The 25,495-nt window shown below is 39.0% G+C and overlaps 1 protein-coding gene across 1 annotated transcript in view; it reads left to right on the forward strand.

Moving 5' to 3' along the window:
- lmbrd1 (LMBR1 domain containing 1) overlaps positions 1–25,495 on the forward strand; it is a 49,768-nt gene that overhangs the window by 3,414 nt on the left and 20,859 nt on the right. The window contains exons 4-7 of the mRNA XM_079687291.1: positions 9,195–9,292; positions 12,074–12,141; positions 14,289–14,377; positions 18,733–18,806. Coding sequence (XP_079543417.1) covers positions 9,195–9,292; positions 12,074–12,141; positions 14,289–14,377; positions 18,733–18,806 — 329 coding nt within the window. The remainder of the gene's footprint in view (positions 1–9,194; positions 9,293–12,073; positions 12,142–14,288; positions 14,378–18,732; positions 18,807–25,495) is intronic.

Genomic DNA, 25,495 nt, shown 5'->3' on the forward strand with positions numbered 1-25,495 from the left:
CTTTCTTGTAGATGCAGTCTTGTTCACTTTTGCTATTATGGTCTCTTCCTTAACTGGTTATATACTGTATATATTTTTTAATAATGCAAATATTGACATGCCTTGCTTGGTTCCATGCTTTCATAACCTTGCAATTATTTTATTATATATTACTTATTTTAAACAGGCATGTATTATATTTTCTTTGTTGTTCTTTACTATTTTGTTTACCCATATATCAAGTATGCTGCTGTGTATATTGATGCTGTTTGTGCCTGGCAACAAACTCATGTGAAGTAGCTAACAAGATAGGAAAATACTAAGCTTACAGATCAAGTAAATAACCATGTTAATATAACTTTTTAGTTACTCTAGCAGTGATGAAAACAGCATTTTTCATTGTGAGTGATTGTAACATGTTGGTGTGGTTTGTGTTGAGCTCTGATTGAGCACAGGTGTTTCCACTTAACTCAGCCGTTGTCTAACGAGTGTGCTGCTGGCACGTGCCAACAGTGCTTCAGTGACTTCGGCCTAATCCTGCTAATAGTTTTGAATTACACCTTTTATAATTTTTCAAAAAATGTGGTGGCCCCTGGTAATTCAGGCATATCTCAGCCTAACTTCAACCTAAGCCAATTCCAATAAGCCAGAATAAGTCAAAACACCTGTGTCGGTGTACAGGGCCTTTCATGCATGACAACACGTTGATGGACCTTCTCATAGTAGGATAAAGCCCAGGTGATATTGATAACCTTCATTATAGCTGTGTCTCTAAAGCTTTGCCATCGAGCCAACATGCGCATTTCCCTTAAGTCTGCAACAGTTTGATTTTGGTCTGACAGTTGTTTTTAAGCATACTTAGTTGTATCATTAGTAGGTTTGTTGAGTGTCCAGTCAGGCATCTTGGACTCTCTTGCCTGATTCTCTTGCAATGAGGGAGGGCATGTCCATCCTCCATCGAAAATGTAGTTGCAATTCATGCAGACGGATTGTATCCAGGCCCGTTTGGCTGTTACATTCCTAGCTGAAAGCTATTAGTGCCTCTGACATTTCTTCATGATTGTCATATTAAAGGATAACATGAGTTTGTTGTCTTTGACAATAGCTAATTCAGTCATGCCAAAGACGCTAGATCACACGTTTTCCAACAGATGCTGGATTAAAGTGCCTGTCAGCAACACTGTTATGTACCGTCTGTTCAGAAATGCCAAATGCAAAGAAGACAAGCTGTCTACTTGCCCAGACAGCCCAATCAAAGAAATCTCTTCCACTGGTAAAATGACATAAGAAAATGTGCTTACTATGAACACCGCACCTGAATCCAGCATTCAAAGCCCCTAGTATACTGTCTCTGGACTGGCTCAGATGATTTTATATACAAGATTGATTTTCTCTGTCAATATCTATAATTTGGATATGACATCCTGTTTAATGGTACATTTTCTTTATATAGTCTTATACAATGAAAACAAAATTGTGTAGGTATCTTTATGAATGCATTGACATGTCCCGCTAGGTTTTTTGTTTTTTTTCATGGCCAAAATACCTAGAAACCGTTGTCATAGTGCAACAGTTACACTTAAATAAATGTGTCACACGTCAAAGGAAAAGGTCAGGTAGTTGGTAAAGTATAACGATTTTGTCTGAACATTTCTCTAATGGCTCCGAGTGGCTGCTAGAGCTGCTGGGAACAATGCAGGACTACATACTGTGGCACTTGTGCTACGCCAGTTCATAAAGGAAAAGTAGTTCTGTTCATGCCATTCGCAGACAATAAGGGATTTTTATTCCCATATATATTTTCTTATGTGGTCGTAGCCCTGGGAGTGTGGTGTGAAAGATCTGCTTCAAAATCTGCTGTTGTCTTGTAACCTCAGGCTGTTGATAAGCAAGGCTGATTGCTTGTTAAACCTTCCTAAAAACTAAAACCATCCCTGCATTTCCCAACCTCTCCCTCTGATTGGTATTGTGGTGTTCAAGGTGAGAGAAATGTGTGAATGAGAGAGAAGAAATCATTTAACACAAGACATGTTCCTGAGGTCAGTGCACAGTTTTTATGATAAGATTCAGAGTTCCTTTCCTTTATGCCCAAACTATTCTGAAAGTAGTTGTTATATATTCAGTGAGATTTGAACCTTTAATTAAAAAGTAAAATGGGATCATGATGCTTCTCTATGTGACTGTTTGTCACTGCAGTGGAGAGGTGTTTGTGAAGATGACATTTGAAGTGTGCTGAGTCTAAGCAAAGTCATATTTTACTGCAGGCTAAAGTAATACGCCAAAATTGAAACGGTGATTAATTCAATTTTGGCTACAAAGTCTATTCAACTATATTGTTGTCGATGTTTTTGACGAACTAGAGAATATTTCCCCCATTCTTTCTAAAGGCATTGCTTTTTTATTTGCCAGTAGGTGGAGACCAAGCTCCATGTGTGTTGTATGCACAGTGCGCTCACAAATCTAACCTTTCAAAGTGGATTTTTTTTCTCACAACCTTATTTGACAGCATTGTCCTTTTGTCTCTTCACAAATGGAATAATTATAGGTTTGATCCCTGTTCCTATTTCCTCCACTGACGCATGCTTTTTCTTCCAGGTGACTGACTTGCATTCAGTAGCGATCACAGTTAATAAGCGTGGGTATATGTCCAGCTCTTTTTAAACCCCCCCTGCTGAATATGTCCTCAAATAGCTGTCATCTGGTAAATGAATGGTGCTTTAGAAAAATGTACATTTCTTCTTTGAGCACAAATGTTTAATCAAACCTAAAGTTGACACTGTTAACATTTCTGCAGCCGCTTGAATCAATCTTTCTGTTTTATGATGATTACCCTGAAAGGTTTTACATGCACAGTCAGGTCACAGTGGAGAAATACTGTATATAGTCGAGAAATTGCAACACCTCTACATTGTTATTTTTTATGGATTTGTTACTTTTGAAGTGTGATATTTATAGATGATCTCGCCCTATTATTTGTTAAACTGCATGTGTGCTTCTGTTAAAGCACACCAAATGTATGTGAAATCTCAAATTTCTTCACATTCTGCTATTGCTATAATGGCGGCATCAACAATGGCATCATATTTAGGTCAAACAAATGCATTTAGTCAAATCCTAGATGGGTAAGGGCATTCATTTATGTGTGCATGAGCATAGTTATTTACTTGACTGTAATGTAAAAAAAACGGATATGAAAATATTCTGTTATAGTGAAAAGTTATTTCCTGTAGAGAGAACTGCAGAGTTTTTTTTAACCTACACAGTGTTGTATTCAATCAAATGTATCTTCAAATTGACAGAGAGGATGGATGCCTGCAACCGAAACACCCACTTCCTTTTAGATCCCAAATAGCTTTCTGTGATCTTTGATGAACCCTACGTTTGAAAGCCTCTCAATCTCCAGCCTCTGTCCATTTATACATTTCCTTGGACTACTCAGTACTTCGAAGCACTGGTGCATGAGACCCTTAAGCAACAGTGCAAAATACCCCAGGGACCTCTGAATAAATCATTTGCTTTCTCACTGCCCCTTTTAATGCCATTTGTAGAGGAGAAGTTGTAGAGGAAGGGATCATCTAGTAAATACTCTGCAAGTACTTTCTTCTGACTGTGATTCTTTTCCACCCTGATGTGCTGACTGGATTGTGGAGGAAAGTGGTAGCCAAGTGCTTCTTTAAGACTGTTTTGAAAACATTGACAAATTGCAGTTTCATTTTTGAGAGCAGCTCTGTGTGATCCAGAGGGGCCTTCAATGATACGAACATTGTCCAGTGTGAATAAGAACAATGGGTACTTTTTTTTGCCACCATTTGCAAAAAACAAAACCCATTGTGCTTCACTTCTACTTCCTGAATCTAACTCCAAATATACAAAACAGGGATTCAAACATTTAGACAGTGGACAGCATTTTAAGCCTGTAGTTACCTCTTTAACCATTTGCTTTTGTTTTTAGCACCACAAATGCTGGATTTCTGAGGCTGATTCTGTGACTATCAAGTTACTATGATGAGGTTCATTCATTTTTGAAAATAATATAGTGAGCGGGACATTTTACATTTGGAATATAAACCAGACCAACTAGGTTATTGCTGCATCATTCCTAATAAGGCTAATCATATCTATGGTATTTTTGTCATGTCATTTCTTGTTATTGGTGCAGAAATAGACAAACACCCATATTTCTGTTATAAGTTAATATTAATATAATATTGGCCATAGGTCTGTCAAGTTACCATATTTTACTATTTTGTAATCGTTTCCAGAATACATCCCAATAGCAATATTCGCAATCTTTTGAAATGTAGTAATAATATAATCAGTGAAATTAATCTTCGCTGGTTTTTCTCTGCGTTGAGATATTACCATGTGTTTTATTTTCAATCTTTTTAAAATGAAAAGATCAAGTCTCTTCTCTGCTAAATTGAAAGACCCAATTGTATTGTAAAAAAGGTACACGCTATACATATTCTGCACAAACATGACCTTTGCTAACAAGCTACATTCTCAAATAACAATTTTACTTCAAAATGTGTTAATATAATTTACGGTAGTTGTATTCCATCAAATATATTCTGAGAGAACTCCTTTTGGTAATGTTGGCTTTGCTCAATGAAGCTTTAGAAATGGTTTTTAGCACACACAGGTCTTCTGGCTCAGAAACCATTTGATAATGCGATGCACAAAGATCTTTTTCCTCCATTTAAGAAATTCACTTCACTATTCATGTCCTTCATGGCTACTGAAATTGATGGTCCCTACTTCCTGTAAAAATGCATAAGGGGCCCTGTGGACTCCATATGGGATATGACATCTTCTTTACAACCAGATAAAACATGCCATTGAGCTATGAAGTGAATCAAAGTGGCATATTCAACAGGATGTTCCATGTTGTGACAGTCCATTTTCAGGCAGATGGCAAAAACTAGAGTAACACACGGCTGGACGATGTTTACATTCAGACCAGCCTCTGCAACACAACCTGTAGGTTTCCACAGTCCATTTAAAGTCTGCAGTCGGCGTTACTGCTTGCTGCCATCTCGTCAGCTTGGAGTCAATAAATCTAAATTTGGGTGACAGTGTTGTGGAAGGTCGGTGAGGGAAAGGTGTGCCAAGCAAATGATAGTCAAAATCAATTGAGTGACTTTGATAGACCAAGAGGAAATGTCAGTCAATGCAAAGATGCTAATAATACACTTCACAAACATTCATTCTCAAAGTGCTTTTTCTTTAGGTATTAGGTTACTATGATATGATATCATCTATTCTTTTGTAATAACTTAAATAAGAAAAGTTCTGTATTCAAAGCTATGATAGAGTTTGCCAGCCAGATGAACAAGGCTTTCTTCTTTGTATAGTGGTGAGCTATCTGAATATTTTTATATTCATACTGTTATTCAAAACAGGGGTTTCACACTTCTTATCATCTTTGAACTGTAGAAAAATAGTTGTAAAACTTGATCAGCTCCAAAGAATGAATCAAAACAAACTGACAGCAGAAAGCCGTGATACGCCGTCAGCTTATCAAGTTCCTTTGTCTTGTATGTTAGCAAACATCTGTTTATTCATACGTTCAGAAGAAACCGAGCATCAAATTAGAGTCCTTCATGCTAGCTGTCAAATTGAACTTGAATATTTACTAGTGTTTATTCCAGGTTCGACCCTCTAAAAATGGATACGTCCCTGATGTTTACTGGAAATAAGAGTGCAAGCTCAGAGTGTCATACCTTTCAGCGAGTGTCTGTAGACAGATATTTTCATCTGTCTCTGGAGTCCTTTGTCAGAGACTGTGTTTCAGCGAGAAATCTCCCATGGCATTTCATTTTCACTTAAAATGTAATACATGCTGCCTGTCTGCAAGTGCCAAGAGTCCAGGTGCTAATGCCCCTGTGGAGAGCCATAGCAAGGTGAAGACAAGGCTCTAATGTTCCTCATTTAGAGTGAAGCTACTTTCTTTGATTGATATGTTGGAATATTTATAATTGTTGTACATTTCTGCAAATGATGATTAAAATATAATGAGGTTTTGACTATTGCGTGTGTGGATTTACTCACATTGTTTCCCCAGCTGGCACTCTGTTGGTAGATAAAGGTCTTTTTTCAGCCATCTCTTCAACCAATTTTCCAAAATGTTGTTGCTTTCCTTTCAGTAAGGGGAGTGCTATGAACACAAACATGTATAAAGGGTGAAGGAAGGACATGTATTATTTATTCTCTACTCTGTGTCAGGAGGATAAGTGTGCTAAACTTGTATCCCTGGTCAGGTATTCTCCCTGTAGAAGATGTGCTTAGAGTAATGGATGATACATGGTAATGCAGTTAACATGTATCATCCATTCTCTATTCTCTCAGTATGTTAATATTCCCGGTGTTTTGATTCATTTTACGCATTGCCGAAACCCGCAAGCATATGTCAGCGGCTGCACACAGTGCATGGCTTGCATTTATTGGCTCCTGGCATCATCCTAGACTCACTTTGTCTGGCTGTAAATGAGTGTAAATGGATATGTTAGTGGCGCAATGAATACGTGTTTATTGGAAGTAATGCCCTGTCACAATCACAGCTGGCAAAACGAAAGCCACTGTAACAATGACATTCATTTGTCCGAAGCAGAGAGAGCATTTTGTGAAATGTAGTCCATTTCACAGGGAAGCATGTTTATACTTGCCTGAGGCCATGCACTATTGACTGATATGAAACAGTTGTTTTCCACATGTACACTGAAGTGTGGTACTGAAAGTCCCTTATATCATATATGATGAGGCCCTCTGTTTCGCGAGCGATGACGGGGGACGAGGTGGTGTGCTCGTGGAGTCTCGCAGCGCCGCACAAATTTGGCGGCATAGGTGCGCCATTTGCGGCTCAGTTGAGGCTCCCTCCGCAAGATGAGGCTCCCTCCGCAAGGTGAGGCTCCCTCCGCAAGGTGAGGCCCCACGCAGTCTGCGTGATCGGCCTGTAGGGAGGGACGGCCCTGGGTACTGATGTTCTGGATTAAATGTTATCAGGAGCAGCGTTACAATTTTGCTATACTATGCTAGTATGGCACTACTTAGGGCAAATAATAAGATGTTGTTTTGTGTTGGTCTTAAGACTTTATCCCTTATTTTGTTTCTGACTTCCAACAAAGACTTTACTCATGTATTGAAAATGGCTACAGTCAAACTAAATCTCTATTCTACATGTAGGAAAAAGGCACTTGTTGTGGTTAGCTGTTTGTCTTTCTGCACATGTTTTACTTGGCATCACAATGTGACTTGTGCTAATGATTCACATTATCACCTCAAAGAGGCGTTGGGCTATGCCAACCATGCTGCTGGGTGCCTTCGTGTTTGTTACATGCTTTCCTTTGAGTTATTTTGGGTTTGTCTGCTGTCTTCACTGGCATGCATTTGCCTCAGAAAGAAAAGCCCCCAGCTTGAAATAGCATTTCTCTATTAGTGTTTTTGACTCGCCTCCGCCCTATGAATTCCTAATGTTTTCGACTGTTGGTCTTTCTCTTAAAAAGTTTATTGTACAGGAAGAACTAAACAAGCAAACAACTTAGATCACAGAAGAGTGAGTTCTTTAAACCAATAACAGCTTTATTGCATTCACTATGCATTCACTATGTCCAATTCATACAGAAGGTTTATGAAATTATTTTCTGACGAAGATGGCTTTTTGCTATGGAATTGTTGTATGTTTATTTAGATAATCATACCTCCTCAATCAAATAAAATGCTCCTGTTGTTGTACAATATCAGAACGTCCAATGAAGGGATGTAATACTTTTCTTTTCTAGAAACTTTTAAATACGTACATATAAAGCTCTACTGGGTGGTCATTGACTGCTAAATGAAGCGTTCACTGAAAACATTCATTTCAAAATATATTACCTGCTGCTGGCCCAAAATGTCTACAGTGCATTTACTCTGATGGAAGCTTCCCCTAAGCTGTTTTAGGGAACATTTCTTTGAAACCCACACTTTAAACCAAAAATAATTAGTTCATAAAGATTATTGCTCCCTCAATCTCATGACCCTTTCTCTAGATATGTCGCTATCCTAAATTATGAGATATGAGTTGTTGTGTTTTTTCAATGCCCATTTTGCTTTGACCCTCCTGGATCTCTAGATATTTTTGAGCTAATGGAATTGCAGCAACAGCTGGGTTGTGTAACATATGTATCATAAACCCCATGTGTTTTGTTTTCCTTATAATGGAAGAGTATAAGGCTGCCTAAAAGAGTATGCATTTGTATTATTGGTAACAATGTTTTACATTGATTAATTCTACAGTATTGTATGCAATGTCCATGTAATTGACAACCTAAGACAATGCCCAATAGTCACACATCAAGTCAAGTCAACTTTATTGTCAATCTCAAAATATGTTTGTACACACAGAAAGATTGAAATACTGTTCCCCACAGATTCTCACACATTAAGGTGCAAGAACACTCAATAATTTACAAAAAAACCACAAAATAACTGTCTACTTCAAGTAAGCAGGATATACGGTATATAAAAGATGATGTAAATAGTACAAATGGGAGTGAACATTTAGAGTGCAAAATTGTCCATAGCAGCGTAAAAGTGATGCAACATATGACATTGAGCAGCTATTGATATACTATGCAGTCTGTTTTCAAGGGGGAATTAGGGAAGTACTGACAAAAGAAAAAAGCAACACAACTGGTTCAAGGTTAAGGAAAAGAGATACATTTGGTCTGGGGAAAGTTAAATGAGAGGTGTTTTATAACGAATGTTTTTTTAAGGATGAATGAATTTAAGTTATTTAAGGTTTCTCTGTGGTCTCAATGTTTCTTGGTATGTGAATAACTGATCCCTGCCCTAGATTTGTCATTAGAAGACTTTTAAGAAATGGGGTCATGCCGTCCAGAGATTCTGATGACTGAAGTGTTTGAGTTTTGAGGAAATGGTGTTCCTGAAAGGGGGAATTATATTAGTTTATGACTGTAGTAAGACAGAAACAGAAATAGTTTTTTAATATACTTTGCCTTTAAGATGATCAGGGTAAATAATTACAACTTTAAATCGGAACATAACACATTACATTTATATGTATGTACCATACTTGTCATACATGCTCTGCAATGCTTTTACATTTTGACGTCATGATAAAACACATTGCCCTACTGTGTGCTCATAAGGGGTTATAGATTTGTAGATGTCTGTGACTAATCTTGGATTTCAATTCTTCTTTTCTTGACATATAGCACTATACTCCATCATACTATTCTGCGTCTTCCTATGGATCCCCTTTGTTTATTTCTACTATGAAGAAAGGGATGACGACAACATGAACAAATGCTCGGTAAGAACTCACATTTCTTCTTATACACACAGCACTGCAATCTGCTTGGATTTGGTTCTGAAGGATCCAAATTCATTCAAATGATTCAGGTGCAGCTTACCAATATGGTAAATGCAAAATGTCTTGTTGTTGTGGTTTAAGGCAACATGAAACCATTAGCTTCCACCCATTGTATATGACAAACACTAAGAGATGATTTCCATCTTTCCAAATACCAAAGGCTTTACTCCAATCTTCTGTTTACTCCTTTGTCAAATCAGGTTTGTCAACACAGTGCATGACAGATTTGAAGTCTTTCTGGTCATTTTGCTGTAATGTTTCTTTTATGGTTTTGTTTAATATTTGGGGGCCTGGCACTGAGGAAACCACATTGTATTGGACCTGTATTTGTACATGCTAAATGACATACATAACATTGAAACCTTAAAGGTGGGGTAGGTAATTTAGGAGAAACCAGCTCGAGTGCGCTAGAATTTGAAAATACACAGCCGGAAAAAATCTGCCACTTCCTTACAGAGCCCCTCCTCCAACACACACGAACATGCACATGACCAATGAGGGCACGAGATAAGTTTGTGCACAGATGGAAGGCTGACAGGCAGGTAGGCCATCCAGTTAGTTTAGCCGGGCCGGCTCAGGTGATTGGTCATGCTTTTTACAGATGACATTTTTTTATGGATTTTTTTTTTGTCAAAGCACTTAATATATTCATTGCTATCGGGATGTTAAGAGCATTCCATGGAATATAACAAAAAAGTGTATCTCGAGCCGGTTTCTCAAACTTACCTACCCCACCTTTAACAAGCTAATCAGTATTATTAATAAAATAAAAAAAATCTTTATAATTATTACTCTCTATAGGCGCGTTCACACCAAGTACTTTTCCCACAAAGGTTCTTGAGAACTACGATTTAGTTGCGTTCACACCAAAAAGTCCCAGGAACTAAATTAGTTCTAGAGAACCTTTTTTACCCCCTTTTCAGTCCCTGCTAGAGAGCAGGGACTTTCGTGGGAGGAAAAGGTTCCTGTGTCTGATTGGCTGGGCGGAATGCAAACCACGCCCCGTCAAACTCCCAAAAACGTTTGTGAAGCCGCCATTTTATTATCATTATTAGCATTAGCATTAGCCCAGCGCAGAAACGCAGAGAGACTAACTTATGTCAACACAAAATAAAACATGGGAGCGGTGGAGATGAGGAGGTGTCGGCGTTCTGGCCGTTTACTCGGAAGGCTTCAGTAGAAGCTGCTGGGAGTCCCAGCTGGGAGTCCCAGCAGCTTCTACAGTCCCTAACTCCGGGGACTTCCGGCCGGGGATTTTGGGCGGCAGTATACGCCGTGAAGTTGTTTGCAGCCTGCCAGTAAACCCAAAGCAGAAAAAGAAGAAGTGACGTCAGCGGCTTCATTTGCCTAATCCACCCCCAGGAACTAATTTCCGGTGTGAACGCGATCTGTACTTAGTTAATGACAACTAAAGAGTTATCAGGAACCTTTGTGGGAAAAGTACTTGGTGTGAACGCGCCATATGGTATAATGCCATGTTTGCTTACGATATTCAGTCAGAACGTTTTTAAGGGCCATGAAGATACAGATAATGCACTTAATGTGTGTTTGTTTACAAAAACCAACATAACTGGCTAAACAATCTTTATATATGTAAGAATACATATTTACTATTGCATGCATACTGTAAGTCATAGACCCCACATTGTAACTTAAAGGGGACCTATCATGTAAAATGCACTTTTTGATGTCTTTTATACATAAATACAGTATGTGTCCCCGGTGTGTCAGGGAACTCATGCAGCGTCAGAAAATAAAACCCTCTCTCTTTTTCTCCGTACCCAAATATCTCCAAATCTAAAAACGGGTCTACAACGGAGCTGATCCAGATTTGCGTCCAATATAACGTAATATCGGAAATGTAGGCTGGCTTTACACCCATGGCCCTATCAGAAACGTAGCTATCAGAAACAATGCCCAACTGTTTTGGACGTAATATGGTCAGTTCATGTTTACATTAGCATCGCTAACACTCAGAGCTAACCTGTATTGCACAGGGCATGTGTGTGAAGAAGCAGGAAATAAAAAGGAACTCACCTTGTGGTATAACCGGCAAGAGAGAAAGCCTTTGAGTTCCATGCTGTTTCAGAAATAATCCTTGATAATCCATGATATGGCGTTTCATCACGGCATTACTTAGTTTAGACAGTAGCTGCTGGGTCCCGCATGAGCTCAGCCCCCTCCTTTTTAATTTTTTTATTCATCTTTTTATTTTTTATTTAAAGCTTTATACCCAAAATCAGCGCTTTGAAACAGGAAGTGAAATAGAGGGATATGAGGCATGGCTATAATGGGTGATCTGTTTGGTATTTTTAGCAAAACACTTCATAGACATGTTTTTTATATATATTTATATATCTGAGACCTATGCTATTGCCTAAAAAGAGCATGATTTTTAAAATTCGTTTTAGTGAGTATTGTACCAAACCAGTGATCACAAAGTGCCCTTTTCTAATTTCAATGTGTCAGTTTTGAGCTGACAGAGGCATTTTCTCTTACAGACAATGAAGTCTTTTGTATTGTAACTTTAAAAGCACCTTGAATAGCGCTGGTAGTGACACCTTATCTCTGCCAGGTCAAACTGGATCTACAGTGACTCTGTATAGCTGTCACTCACTATTGTCCTTATCTAAACGGAGTATATGACCCCGTTCCCTCATTAAAAGTGAATAATAATATTTCATGCCTGTGATTGACCAGTAGAATGTTCTTCTTTTCCAGCAAGTGAAAAACGCTCTGAAGTACACAGTTGGGTTTGCCATTGTCTGCGTGGTGCTCCTTTTAATTGGGTAAGTTGGAGAAATGGCTAGTTTCTTTGGCTTCATTACACAATAGGTGGAAGAGGGCGTGGATGTGTCAATGTGTGGAGTTAATGAGAGGAAGGCCCCTTCAAACAGCCACCATATAATTTGCCTGGCCATGATAAGCCATTCAAATAAAAAATATATAGACGTCCTCTGTCTAAATAAATGTGGTGTTCTTGTCAATCTGATTCCAAACCAGCATGTGTTATCTATGTACAAAGCTCATGTGGAGGGAATATTGAGGCTTTTCTGTGATGTTGTGTGTTATATCTACAAATCTATATTGATGCACCTTCTCAGCCATGTCCCATTTATCGCGCAATTTTCTACTAGTTTTGTTCTGTAGCACCTGCAGTACATAATAGACTTCTCTGCAGCCGTGACAGCAACATGCCACAAGTGCTACCTAAACTAAGCAATGTGCTCTCTCAGCCGTTAAATGATACATCGGAGGTTTACTTGGTTTTAGAAAAATAAAGGACCCGTGACTATACTTTTTCACAGTTAGTGTTTGGAAGTTAGGATTTATTTGAGACTAAAGCAATTTTGCTCCTCTTTTACCTCATGAACTGGAAGCTCGAACTAGAAGGCTTTGTTCTGCCTATTGTTTCTGTGGTAACAAAATAATGGCTTTTATACTGGCCTGCTTTTCTCATACCAGGAGAAATCATGGTTGAGGTAGGTTTCTGTTAATTAATTTGGTCTTTTCTTCATCCGATTTATATTTTGTCTTTTTAACTTGCAAAGTGTTTACCTTATTGTATTATTTATATTTTAATTTTAATTTTGCCACTGCAAGTAATTTTGTTTAACATTAGGACCCTACCCTTTCTTGTTATTTGTGTTAAAGTTATTACAAGACACTTTTAACTTGTTATGAAACATTTTCAATGTAATACTAATGCCTCTATTACCTACATGTAAACAAGCCGCGCGCCTGCCTGCATCTCATCGGTTTTAAATTAGAATGATTTTCTTTTCTGTTTCAACTGAAACAAAAATAAATACATAAAGAATCAAAATCATTACATAATGTTATTGTTTTCAAGGTTTTAGAGTGGCGATGCTACGAGAACTTCTGAATGCTCGAACACTATGCATGATGAATAGACAAAAGCATTAATGACTCTGAATGTTTCTGTTTGTTAGAAAATACCCCTTAGAGTTTGCAAAAGTTACATTTCACTGCAGACAAAGTTGTAGAGAGTTTCGTCACAGCTAAGGTCACTTTTATGAGGTGTGCTTTCCTAGAATGAAAAATGACACATGGCATGGCCTAAAGGAAACTATTAAGTGTGGAGCCCTGAGGGTAGCAACATGATAGTGGGGCAGATAAAAGCTATTGACCTTTTTCTTTTTGCATGTAAGGCAAAGAGAAGTCTTAGAGATGGTAATTTCATGTCTTTTACCTCCCCTGGTGAAGGCTTTTTATTTTTTGAAGGACCAGTTTTTGAATTTCCTCAAAGAATCCTTGTAACTTCAGAGAGAATCATATGTCTCTGCTGTCTGTCAAGAAGGATTCATGATTAAAGGAAAACCATTTCAGAATAAAATATAAATATATATATATATATATATATATTTATATATATATATATATATATATATATATATATGTATATATCATTCTGTATCAATACTGGTGAACCTTTCCCTCTTTTTGCTTGAACAAATTAATACTGGGAATCTTGAGAAGGTCATCTACCTCTTCGAAGAAATGGGTAAAAGGTGTTTGGTGGAACATGATTGTATACGTTTATCGGGAACAAATATCAAGACATCTTTGCAAAGAATTGCTGACTTTAAACAAGCCATGTCAATCATGTTTGGTTGTGCTAAATATTGAAGACTCTTAATACATAGTGAATAGTAATAGGAATAAACATAGATCTTATTTTCACAATAAAGTGAAAATGAAGAAAAGAGGTTCATCTTGTTTTCAAGTGCAGTATCAAAGTGGATAATATCCTTTTTATATATTTGTATTTGTCTGCTGTAAACATATTGTACCAGGGGCAGTATCATTGTATTTTGCACAGAAAATGATATAATTGTAATGATATATACATCCAAGGAGTTACTCTTATGCACTGGTCGTTACTTCTGCTAAATTATTCTTTTGTTGCTTTCAGAGCCTTCGTTCCACTTGAGCCCCCACCTGGTCAGAATTCCACCCAATGGGAGAAAGTACAATACCTTTTTGAAGAGCTTGGGAGTAGCCGTAAGTCCAGCCTCTTTTTGGAATTCTTCACCCTTTTACAGTTGTTGTTACAGCGACTTCATCAGATTGTCTTTCCTTTATTTATTGTGTTATCAGATACATTTATTAGTTCAAAGTAACATTTAGCGATCCCACTATTCTTCTAACCGTATACTTTCTTGCTTCTTTTTCTTTTTCATATTTTATTCCAGCCACATTGAACGGTGTAAAGTCTATAGTTTTAATGGGGAGCACATTTGAGATGGGTTGACATAGCAGACGAAAAAAACAAGTTGGCAAAAGAAAGGGCATATTGGGTTAGGTGAGTTGAATTTGAAAAAATTAAACTCATGCCACAGCTTTATTACCCTAATTAATCTTATTCTTCAACGTGTCAGCTAACTGCATGTTAGATAAAATAAACTTGTTACATCATGTGTTTATTTATTCATGTTCACCACCACACTTCTTACGTTGATTGGTAATTATTTAAACATTCATCTTGCTGGATTTATTCGTCAAGTATCACAGGGGGTGATACTGATGTCAACAATGCGTTTGGGCTTAACAACTCGTAGTCTATTTAAGAAACTACCGAACATGAGACTCACAAATGTTATTGTCAATTACATGCTTTGGATTCCTCCATCAATTCACTTTACCAGCAATAAAAAGTGACTTTATAGCCTCAATTTCAAAGTGCAGTAAGAAATTCAATTTGCCAGTTATAATCATCTGGTAATGATGGTTGACTGTGTGATCCCTCCTTCCCATCTTCACTAGTTAAACGGAGCATTGCCAAATATGGACTCCTAACAGTCTTCTGGCCTTTTGCCATCTGGGGATCAAGGAGGAAGTTGAACCATCTGCCTGTCCTCGGCTCAATAGTGGACCCCTACATGCTCTCCCTAACCTTCCTCCCTTGGCACGGGAAATAGCTCGGCTGCGGAGGAGGAAATGTGAGGATCATCCTCCTTTCTAATTCCTCATCCTTTCCCCTCTCCAGATGGGGGGGTTAATTGAGTAAAGGAAAGGCACTTTTGCCCCGTAACCCTGCTGACTGCTTTGCAACGCTGGTTCATTAAGACCCTTACATCTCTTTCTTTAATGGCTCCAACTTACACTGCTCCGGTGATGTACACTCCGTACTGGCAGGTCTCTTTTATTCAGACGATGTCTCGGCCCTCGGGCTTTCTTCAGGATCAACAATCATTTTTGAAAGAGGCCTTGGGGCCGGAACATCATCCGAATAAAAAGACATGCATATGGAGCGGCAGTGTGATTCACTGGTGTGCGTTACCTTTTTTATACTCAATGTTCCAATGAAGCCTAGATGTTCTTTAGATCAGTAGCTGTTATTGTTGTTCAACAGCAGAAACTACACTCTTGCATTTCCGGGCCATGCCTCAAGGTTGGAGTAGAGTGGGTGGGAGTCCAACTTTCACTTGTAAACGTACTTGGGCAAGAATAACTGCGTGTGCTCATTATCAGTGAGAAAAGAACACATAAACTCACACTGACCGTGAAATATGAACGTGTACTGTATATCCTATGTGTTTTGAGCAAATCTTAAACACATCAATTATTTCTAGCAGTGTTTCTTTCTCTCCTCAACCCCCATACAGAAGATAACCATAGGAATGCAATATAAGCCCCAAGTTGTTCTGTGTTTTCCTGTATGAGCTCTTCTTGGTTTGAAGAAGACATCTCCCATGCCACAAAGAGTATCCAACCTTTCTCTGGTCCTGGAGTTTGTAGTCCATGTTGAGAATTGGGGTTGAAATTTAGTTTGGAAATGAACTATAGTTCTAATCATACCTTATTAATGGTAAATGTATACATTTATAAAACCTGGCATGCCAAGGATCCTTTTGGTTATAATTTCTGGACATACACAAAACATAGTGCAACGTTTGTGTTTTGCTAACTCGTGTTTTAAAATAGCATGGCTAAAAATAGAGGCCATTCGTTTATTTTAAATGCATTTGAGGCTTCAGTTGACAGATGCCTAGTGAGGGGGCTGACGTGACGCTGCTGATCTCATCTTGATGAATCGTTTGACATTTCCTGCTGTCCCTCAAAGTGTCCCTCAACTGTGGGATTAAAGCTAAAATATGTCCAAACTATGTTCTTAAATACAAGATAGTATCTGACCCTATTTTCTTTAAATGATTTTACATCTTTACCCACACAGGGAACAACGAATTATGGCTCTCAATTTTCTCAACTTTGCTAAAGGCCTCCACATGCTCTTTTTTGGCAATATGTGGTCATTTCTGCAGTAAATGTTATCCTATCCCATGATGGTAAAGCTTCATTTGACTTGTTTTGATAATTCTATCATTACACAGTATGGGCCCGTGCTAAAGGAGCTCCTTAATTAACACATCTTTGTACAAGCATGCACACAAGCCTGAAGGGCTATACGCAGCGTCAGATAAGAGCACCTCTTTGCTGCTGGATTCAAAGCTGTTCAAATGTGGAAGCCCCGCCGATAATACACCATATTCCCTCTGTATAATCCCCGGAAAATCTGCTCAAGGCGACCAAGAAGAGTGGCAGCAAACATCTATCCTTTGCTTTGTGCCGAGTTCACGAACAGAATGTCCTCCATGCAGAACAAGGAGCTATTGTCTATTTTACAAAGCTCACGACTAAACAATGGCAAAAAAAATCGCAGTGAAACACTCGGGAATAGGAAATGTATTCAAATGTTAATGTTCAGCCCAGCTGTCAGACTTAAAAGTTTTCCTTTTTGCATACAATACAATAGGAAGCAGGCATATAATTTATCTCCATTTTCCACCTCTTTGTTCCGCTGCGTGTGAAATGCCTCTAAAAGAAAGCGGTAAATGTTATAAACAACACAAAGTATACATGCCCTGAATACGGACTTAATATTTTCAATCAAACGCCGCTGTCAAGGAGAAAGGCAAGCAGGGAGCCACCTATGGCCGTGATGACAGGTGGCCCGGGCGCGATGAAGATGCTGCTGTGAGGATGCAGGATATCTATAAAGGGACAACTGTGTATCTTTTTGCGTGGAGCCCTATAACAGGTGGGAGCTTGACAGGGGATTGAAGCAATCAGTCCCTCCATCAATCCCTGTCCTACAACTCCAACTCTGACAGCTGGTGTGACACCTACTGTTGCCCTTGCCTGATGGGTGGTCCCCTTTCTGCCTCAATCAAAGGTGACACACATCATCTCTGCCTATATACATTGAAAGACCCAGCTGTTACCCATCATGATCAATGTATGAAATGGCAATGATGACAAAAAAGTGGACCATATGTGTCTCCAGAGGAAGACTTTGCTACTGTGCTTTCATTAACGGCGGATTTAAAACCCAAGAGCAGAATACCAAGACGATTCCTTCTCTTTGTCCTTGTGAATAATATTCCTCCCAATTGCCTTCAAGTAAACCAATCCCGGGAGTTTTCACTGAAAGAACATTAGCAGGAAGGTGATTTCTTTGCAGTTCCAGATGGGTTGTTTTCTTGGCAAGAAAAGATGCAAAACTATTAATTTTTGAATGTCTTGTTATTTTGTTTGAGGAGATGAATTTTCTTTCGCAATTCTTGAGGCTCCGTGATTACATTCAAGACATAATTTCAGAGATCAGTACACCAAAATAAAAATACTTTTCGCACCTACCTCAAGGATATCTAGCTACCATTACTGCCTTTGCAGAGGTTTAATGAATTCTGCAACAATTTAAAGAGGTAACCCAGGGACTACCAACACAGAGATTTAAAAAAGAATCATTAAAATGTAAGCAGCAAATAAAATGATACCCTGCTCTCCTCCCTGGATCCTACATGGTTAACAATGCCCCAAAAGATCCTCCTCATCTAGTAAATTCGTACATCATACTCGCACTGGGATGGCCCCGATAATATCACTATGACATCATCAAGGTCTTCTCCTAAGACAAAGCCTCTCCAGGGCCACAGAGAACATACAACTGTTCACATGCTGAGTACCACCTCACATGAACACTAAAAGGACCTTCTTCAGAGTGGAGTGTCCACCCTTATTCACACACAATATTTTAGGATATCTCAAAGACTTTTCTAAGGATTTTAATTAGTATTTTATAATCTTTTTAATCAGAATCAACCTACCTATATTATCTATCTAAATTATTTCCACCAGAATGTTCCCATTGCTCTGTGTACAGAAGTGCGTCAATGTTATTTCAGAAGCATCTTTAGAACTGACAACAAAGCCACACCTGACTGACATAGGGCCAAAGTGAACACAGTACAAAAGGCTCTTGATAGATTATGCATTCAGTAAAGACTCCTTTGATATTTCTTTCAGAGGACAAGGACACATCTCTAATGGATTTCCTGTCGTTCTTTTACCTGCAGATGGTCTACCCGCTCTCTCTTTCTCCATCAGCTCCTTGACCTTGATTGGCATGTTGGCAGTGATCACTTACACGGTGAGTTGGGACCTGAGACAAGTGTTGAAGTCAAATCATCCAATGGGATGTTTTCCAAAAACGTTGCCAGCCCAGTAGCTCAATAGAACATCTGTGTATCAAGACTCATCAAGTGTTTAAAGTATTAAGAAAGATTCATTTAACTTACATTATCCGAAGTGGAGTTGTCGGGGCAAAAAAAGCATGTTTTTGCCAAAAATGTACTTAAGGTGCAGTGCAGTTTCTTAAAGTTTTTCCTGTACAATTGGTTTCTCACCTTCTGGGTTGAGATGTACCTGGTGATGGAGTGGCCTTTCAGTATTTGTAATGCCTTGTGATGTTAGAGCTCTGGCATTCAATTGCTCAAATTACTCAGACCGCTGTCTTTCACCTGAGCGCCCGAGGCTTTTGCATGATGAATGTTGTGCACCCTTCACCGGCTTATCTACCACTTATCAGCCGTCTATTTATAAATATATATATATATATATATATATATAGATCCACCTCAATGGCCATTAATATATGCCTATATTTTGATTCCCTCAGCATTCTTCGCTTTTTCAATTTTTTTCCTATATCAGAAAAATTGACTGCTGTAACACTTCTTAATGCTGTCCATTTTTCATAGCTGTTATCTTGGTGAATAGACTGTGAATATTCCCTGTGGGTGGGGGCACTGGTGCCATTGTGGAAGTTACACAGAAAAGTGCCTACTGGATAGAAATACCAAAAATAAAGTGTTCCTGTATAGACCCAGAGAGTGAGAGTAAAAGTAACAGCCAACCCCAATCTATCCAGTTTCTGTGGAGCTCAAGGAGTCCTATTTGACAAATCGCACAACAATTGAGTGTGGAACTCCTAATGAATAATACGCAACCGAGACAAGTAGGTTGTAGAACGAGTCTCGCTTAAGGACATGCAATCCATCTCCATTGGGATGTATCCACTGTTCTCTAAAGGGTGCATAATTACCCAGTGCATGTTGGAAGTGTTCTCAGATTTTGCACTGACCCCTTGTTGATATTGACTCTGCAAAAGCCCTGTAGAAGTCAAAACACCCGGTGTGACTTTGTTTTTGATTTTACTTGTTTTGATGAAGTCAGTCGAATAAATCAAGCCTTTGGGGCGACAACAGCGTCTGCCACTCCCTTACGGCCCGTCCACACTACAGCTTCAAAAAAAGCTTGCCGGCGGGCGTGTCTGAAGCTCGACCAACAACCAATCACATGAATCTCCCGCCCCTGACACACAAGCAGCGGTTTGATTGGCTAGAGCTTGTACTGGCATATGATTTAATTGACTGACGCTTCCACCGAAAGCTTCAGAAGCTTCAGAAGCTTCAGAAGCTTCAAAAGTTGAACATTGCTCAACTTTTGCAGCCTGAAACGCCAGGAAAGCTCTGTTCTGCTACCCACAATTCAGTTCGGCGGAAAGCGAGGCAACGTGACGTCACCCCATTCAAAGTGAATGGGCAGACGCGTTGGAAACCGTTTTTGAAGCTGTCGAAGCTGTAGTGTGGACGGGCCGTTATTGTCACAGAAACAAGTGCAGAAACTCTCTTTATCTCACTTTGTGTCCTTTCACCTAGCTTTTTTCCTCTCTCCTCTGTCTTCAAGAGGCGAAAGTCTTTTTAGTTGCAGCCTACCCATATTTGCAAAGAGCTGTTTGATTGATTATTTTTTATTATGTGTTACTATTAAGCCTGATTAACTTAATGGAATCTCAGTGACAGGTACTATAAGCAGCGGAAATGTTGTCCATGACTCCTGTGCTAATTTATCACGACTCGCGTACAGAACTTGCCATCTTCACCTAATGCAAAAAACTCAGTGATGTAAACAGTATATATCAGTGCAGCCCAGTGCACTTAAAATGAATACAAAGTGAAACAACTTTGACATCCTTTTGAACTTTTTATGCCATGTTCTCTTATGAGAAAGAAGGAGTATAAGAGAAACATATTTGTGTAATACATATTTGATCAAACAGAGATATCCTGATGTAAAATAAATGTGACACTGTTTTGATTTGACTAGGCTTTTGCTAAACTTAACACATTATTTTAACAGTTTGAATACTAAATATTTCTATTGGGAAAAGTATCATAGATAATCAATTCACCACTAATAATACAATTAGCTTGTTGTCTGTTACAGTGTTACAGTGTTATACTGTTATTACAGTTCATCAATTAGAGCTCAGCCTTAGAGGAGATAATACTATAATTATACTCTAACTCCAGATAAAATACATAGATTTATTTTTCCACTCTATATAATTAACATACTGTGTTAGTCATCAGAGTTTTCATCCCTGCACTTTCAACCTATAATAGATAAGGACTACAAATTAATTAAAGTATACAGAAATATTACATTTTTCAAAAGCATTATCTGACTGTGACTTAAAAATAAAGGCATGTTTAGTCACTAAACTGTTACAGTTGGTGTGTGGTTTTATAACTAATTATTTAGCACCTGTCAATCACTTTGAGCAATAGCAGGTAACATAAATGAATAGGTTGTCCCTTAAATAATTTGAATAGTTATACGCTTTGTATTGGATTTGTGATGAAAGCCTTTGTCACTTAATAATGAGGCTGTCATGTTTTAATGGTGATGAGTAAGTAACTTGACAATGCCTATCTATAATATAGTACATTTATTCACCTGGGATGTTTACATGCATATTCCTTCTGTATTGTGATCAGATTTTACCTGAAACCTAAAGGTGGTGCATTATGTGAAGTCCTTTCACTTTATTTAAAAGCTAGGTCAGCGTATGACTCTCACATCTCTCTCTCCCGTGGGCCTACCTGTCTCTTTCTCTTAAATTGCCAGCCGGCAGATGCTGATCTGAAGTTGGGAAGATGAATGTCTGTAGATCTAATCAGAGGTCCTGAGATTGACCTGGGAAGATGTTGTCTCTGAGTGAATCAGAGGGTGTCATTCAAATGTATTACTCTAGAACTATCAAATCCTTAGATGCAATATTTAATATTTACATTTCATTTATATAATTTATATTTCTTTAGCACTTTTCTACTGAAGTTAGACATTGGATTTCAAATGAAACATGGTATGAAAGTTTCACTGCAGTAGAATTGTTTAATCTCTAGTTTTCAAAACTTTCAAAAAGCAAAATACAATTGCCTGAAAGGGAAGGTTTAAAAAAAGTGAACATGACAATCACAATAACATTCTGAGGTGGCTAAAAATCCCCAACTTTTGATATGTGGTCACATTGAGGTCATTCAGGATTCATAAACACAATTTTCATGGTAGAGCGTACATGGCATGCGCTCCTTTCTTGTGCCGCGTGTCTTGTTTTTGGAATGTTTTTAAGACACAAATAAACCTTAAATGTTCTAAAACCATTCAGCGCAATGCGTCAAGTCACACAGCACGTCAGTATTACTCTTGGTCCAGGCATCCAATCATATCAAGTTGAAGTTAGCCTTTACTATTTTCCCACCTCCTTACTGTTTTGATGCTAAAATATGTGGTTTGAAAAGTTGGACAGTGGAAAATGCAACTGCAAAACAAGGTCACCCTATTATTAAAATACAAGTTGGAGCTTGACGTCTGCTTCAATCAATTGTTAATCACACATTTGATTGCCTGGTTGCGCACGCAGTCCCACTCCACTGGCACACCAAGCTGTTTTTCTTGGAAGTGCTTTACCAAGGCCCTTGTAAAGTGACCTTACCTGTAGTGATGTATTCCGGTGTCCAAATCCATGGTTTTCTGGAAGGTTTCTTGTTTGTTTTTTTATCAAAGGCTCACATGTGCAATGACTTTATGATTAGCACACCACGGATTGTAATGGATCATTAATCTTACTGCAATTACTGTAATTAAAGAAGAGGTCATAGGTCAAACTTGGTACAATGTCTTTAGAAACCCAAAAGAGCGCACTTAAGGTTCGAGAAGCATGGAAGGCCTTTTCAGAACCGGGACATAGTTTGATTTTTCAACTGTAGAAAAATTGGTAAAATTGCTTCCGTTAATTCAAACCTTTCGTTTACACACAGCCACCCCATGTGAAAGGGGGGGGGGGATCAACATAGGTCCAAGTTATTTACTGACTCAAAATGTGTGCCAGTCTTTTCATTGGTCACTGACAAACCATAGTATTCCTTATTACTAAACTGACTACACTATGTCTCAAAGGTTATATAGGCAGATGAGATTTAGTAACACAGCTGCTGGAAGGATACGGCAGGAAACACGAGTTTGAAGCTCAGTCATACAAGAATACACACTACTAAAGCATCCATTGTTAGCTCTATTTTACCTCTATTAACATACTTAGTACATAATACTAGATCAGGGGTCGGCAACCTTTTTGATCGGAAGTGCCATTTAAAAAAAGAAATGTTATCAGCGTGCCAACGATCGAGAATTATCAACGGGGGGGGGGGGGGGGTTGAGGAGCTTGACGCTCGTCAACTATCAGCAGGAGGGTGGGGAAGCCTCGCAGTGTGTGGACCTGTCAGCGCAACTTACATGATGCCGAATTTAACAAACACATTTAAATAATTGGTTTAAACGGCATAACAATAAGGACGTTCGTCCGTTCTGTGATTCTCCAGAACACACATGTTATGATATTAGGGTCATGCAGAGTGAGATGAGATCGCTGTCTCTTTAAGAGAGAGAGAGAGAGAGGGGTGTGGCTTGTGCATGTTTGCTGTGGATGGTAGAGCGACAGTGAGCGAGCGTGTGTATGTTTCTGGAAGTGAAACGAGGCAGCAGAAAAACAGAGGTCTGTGATGTATTTTGTGAAACAGAAGAACAGCTAAATAAATGCAACGGCCTCCCAAGAGGAGCTCGCCTCTCTCCAGTCATTTAAGCTAAAGTGGGTTATTGAACCTGAAGCTTGTTGCTTCTGCCGGGAGCCGACAGGAACGTTGAACACACAAGATGGCCAGTCCGCCCCTTTGTAGCATATTATTTCGATGAGAGATGAGCAGATCGCCACTGGGCTTTCAACTAAATACACAGCCACGCAAAAACTGCGGCATTTGTACAGCTCCTTATGGGTACTGCAATTAGTGAAGTGCTTTCCTCCATGGTGAAACGATCAGCACTGCACCACGGAGGAAAGCGGCAGAAAGTCACCTGGAGATAAAGAGAGCGGGGCTGCGTTGCGTGCATGGCTTCCTTCTGCAGGTAGGAGACGCGCTCTGGCGGCGGTCTCGTTCAGGATCCGAAAATACAATTTAAATATTTTGCACACTTATTCCACTTATTCTTAGTGTGCCGGCACGCGGCACCGTAACCAGTGGCACAGGGGTTGCCGACCCCTGTACTAGAATGACCTCTTAAGCTAAAGGTTTTGATAACGTTTGGAAAGCCTCTCTCCATCCTCTTCCCTTTTCACTCCACCCCCACTAGAATAAAGAGCAACACTGAGGAGGCTTGTGTAAGAGACCTATGTCCATCTAGTCTTCCCTCTTCCCACTCAGCAGTCACATGACTCTCACTGAGTGATTTCAGCCACTATATCCCCTCTCAACCTGCACACTCGTCGAGTCACACACACACCAATCCACACTACTCCAATACAAGCTATATCTGGTAATTATTGACTACAGTGGGTTTTTAAATAACTCTAAATGTCCAAGCATGATTATATGTCAACTAACAATGTGCACCCCAGCATAGGGACACCCATGGGTTTTCCTTTATATTTTTCCCATGTAGTTGCACATTTGAGCAAAGGGAAATGTTTCTCTTGGGATCTGGGACAGGTTTTCCTTTTATGAGTGTGTTTGATATTCGGGACATGCTCCGGCCTTAAGAGCTCCATGATTCATTGCAGGAGGCGACACTCGCCCGTAGCAGAGATCCACTGCAGAGACTAATAATAGTAAAGCCTGACTTAGTATCCCATGCGACTCTCTTAATGCTTCCTAACACTCAGAAACTAGTAAAAGTTGTTTTAGAAAAATATAGGCTCTGACATTACAGCACTTGAAAAATAGAATAAAGAGGACAGTGACAGGGCTGGAAGTGTCTCTGCACAGAGGGCCACTTTGTTTTATTGTCAAGTCGTAAAATGGCACTTCTTGAAGTTGGTTAAGGCAAGGCAGCGCAGGGAGAGCAAGAAAGCACAGGCCTGTTGCTTTTATTTTCATTTTGATTCATTATACTGTTTCCCTCAGTTTAATTGAAGTTCAACATCCCTCCCACTGAAAGCTGAACATGTCTTTTGACTTTCGTGCACATATTCTCTCTGTGTCTCTCTTCGCTGTCACTGCTTTGATGTTCTGTGTATGCCTGGTAACCATTGTTTATTATTTAAGCGTTTATCTTCAAAAAATAACATTTCATTTCAATGCATGTCATTCAACATTGATGACCCCTCGATGCCCCTCCTTTAACCCAGATACCTCTCTCTAAAATTCCACTTATAAAAATGTGATTAAATCCTGGATAGAGGATAGTGCTGTCACATGGGGGCACTGTTAAGCTGTAAATTGCATCACAGCGATATGAGGCAGTGACTTCCACACAAAATGGTTGCAGCAAATTCACCAATAAACCTCAGCACAATTATAGATTCCACCATTTTAATCCTTTTTCCTCAACCAAAAATGACATGGTCCAGCAGGCCAGTAACTGTACGATATCCTGTGTTTGTTTGCTTACACATTTGTCATGTTTCCTGCATTGTGATGGTTTGTCATCAAACAGGCGTAA

Source organism: Notothenia rossii, assembly GCF_949606895.1.
Source record: "Notothenia rossii genome assembly, chromosome: 6".
NCBI lineage: Eukaryota > Metazoa > Chordata > Actinopteri > Perciformes > Nototheniidae > Notothenia > Notothenia rossii.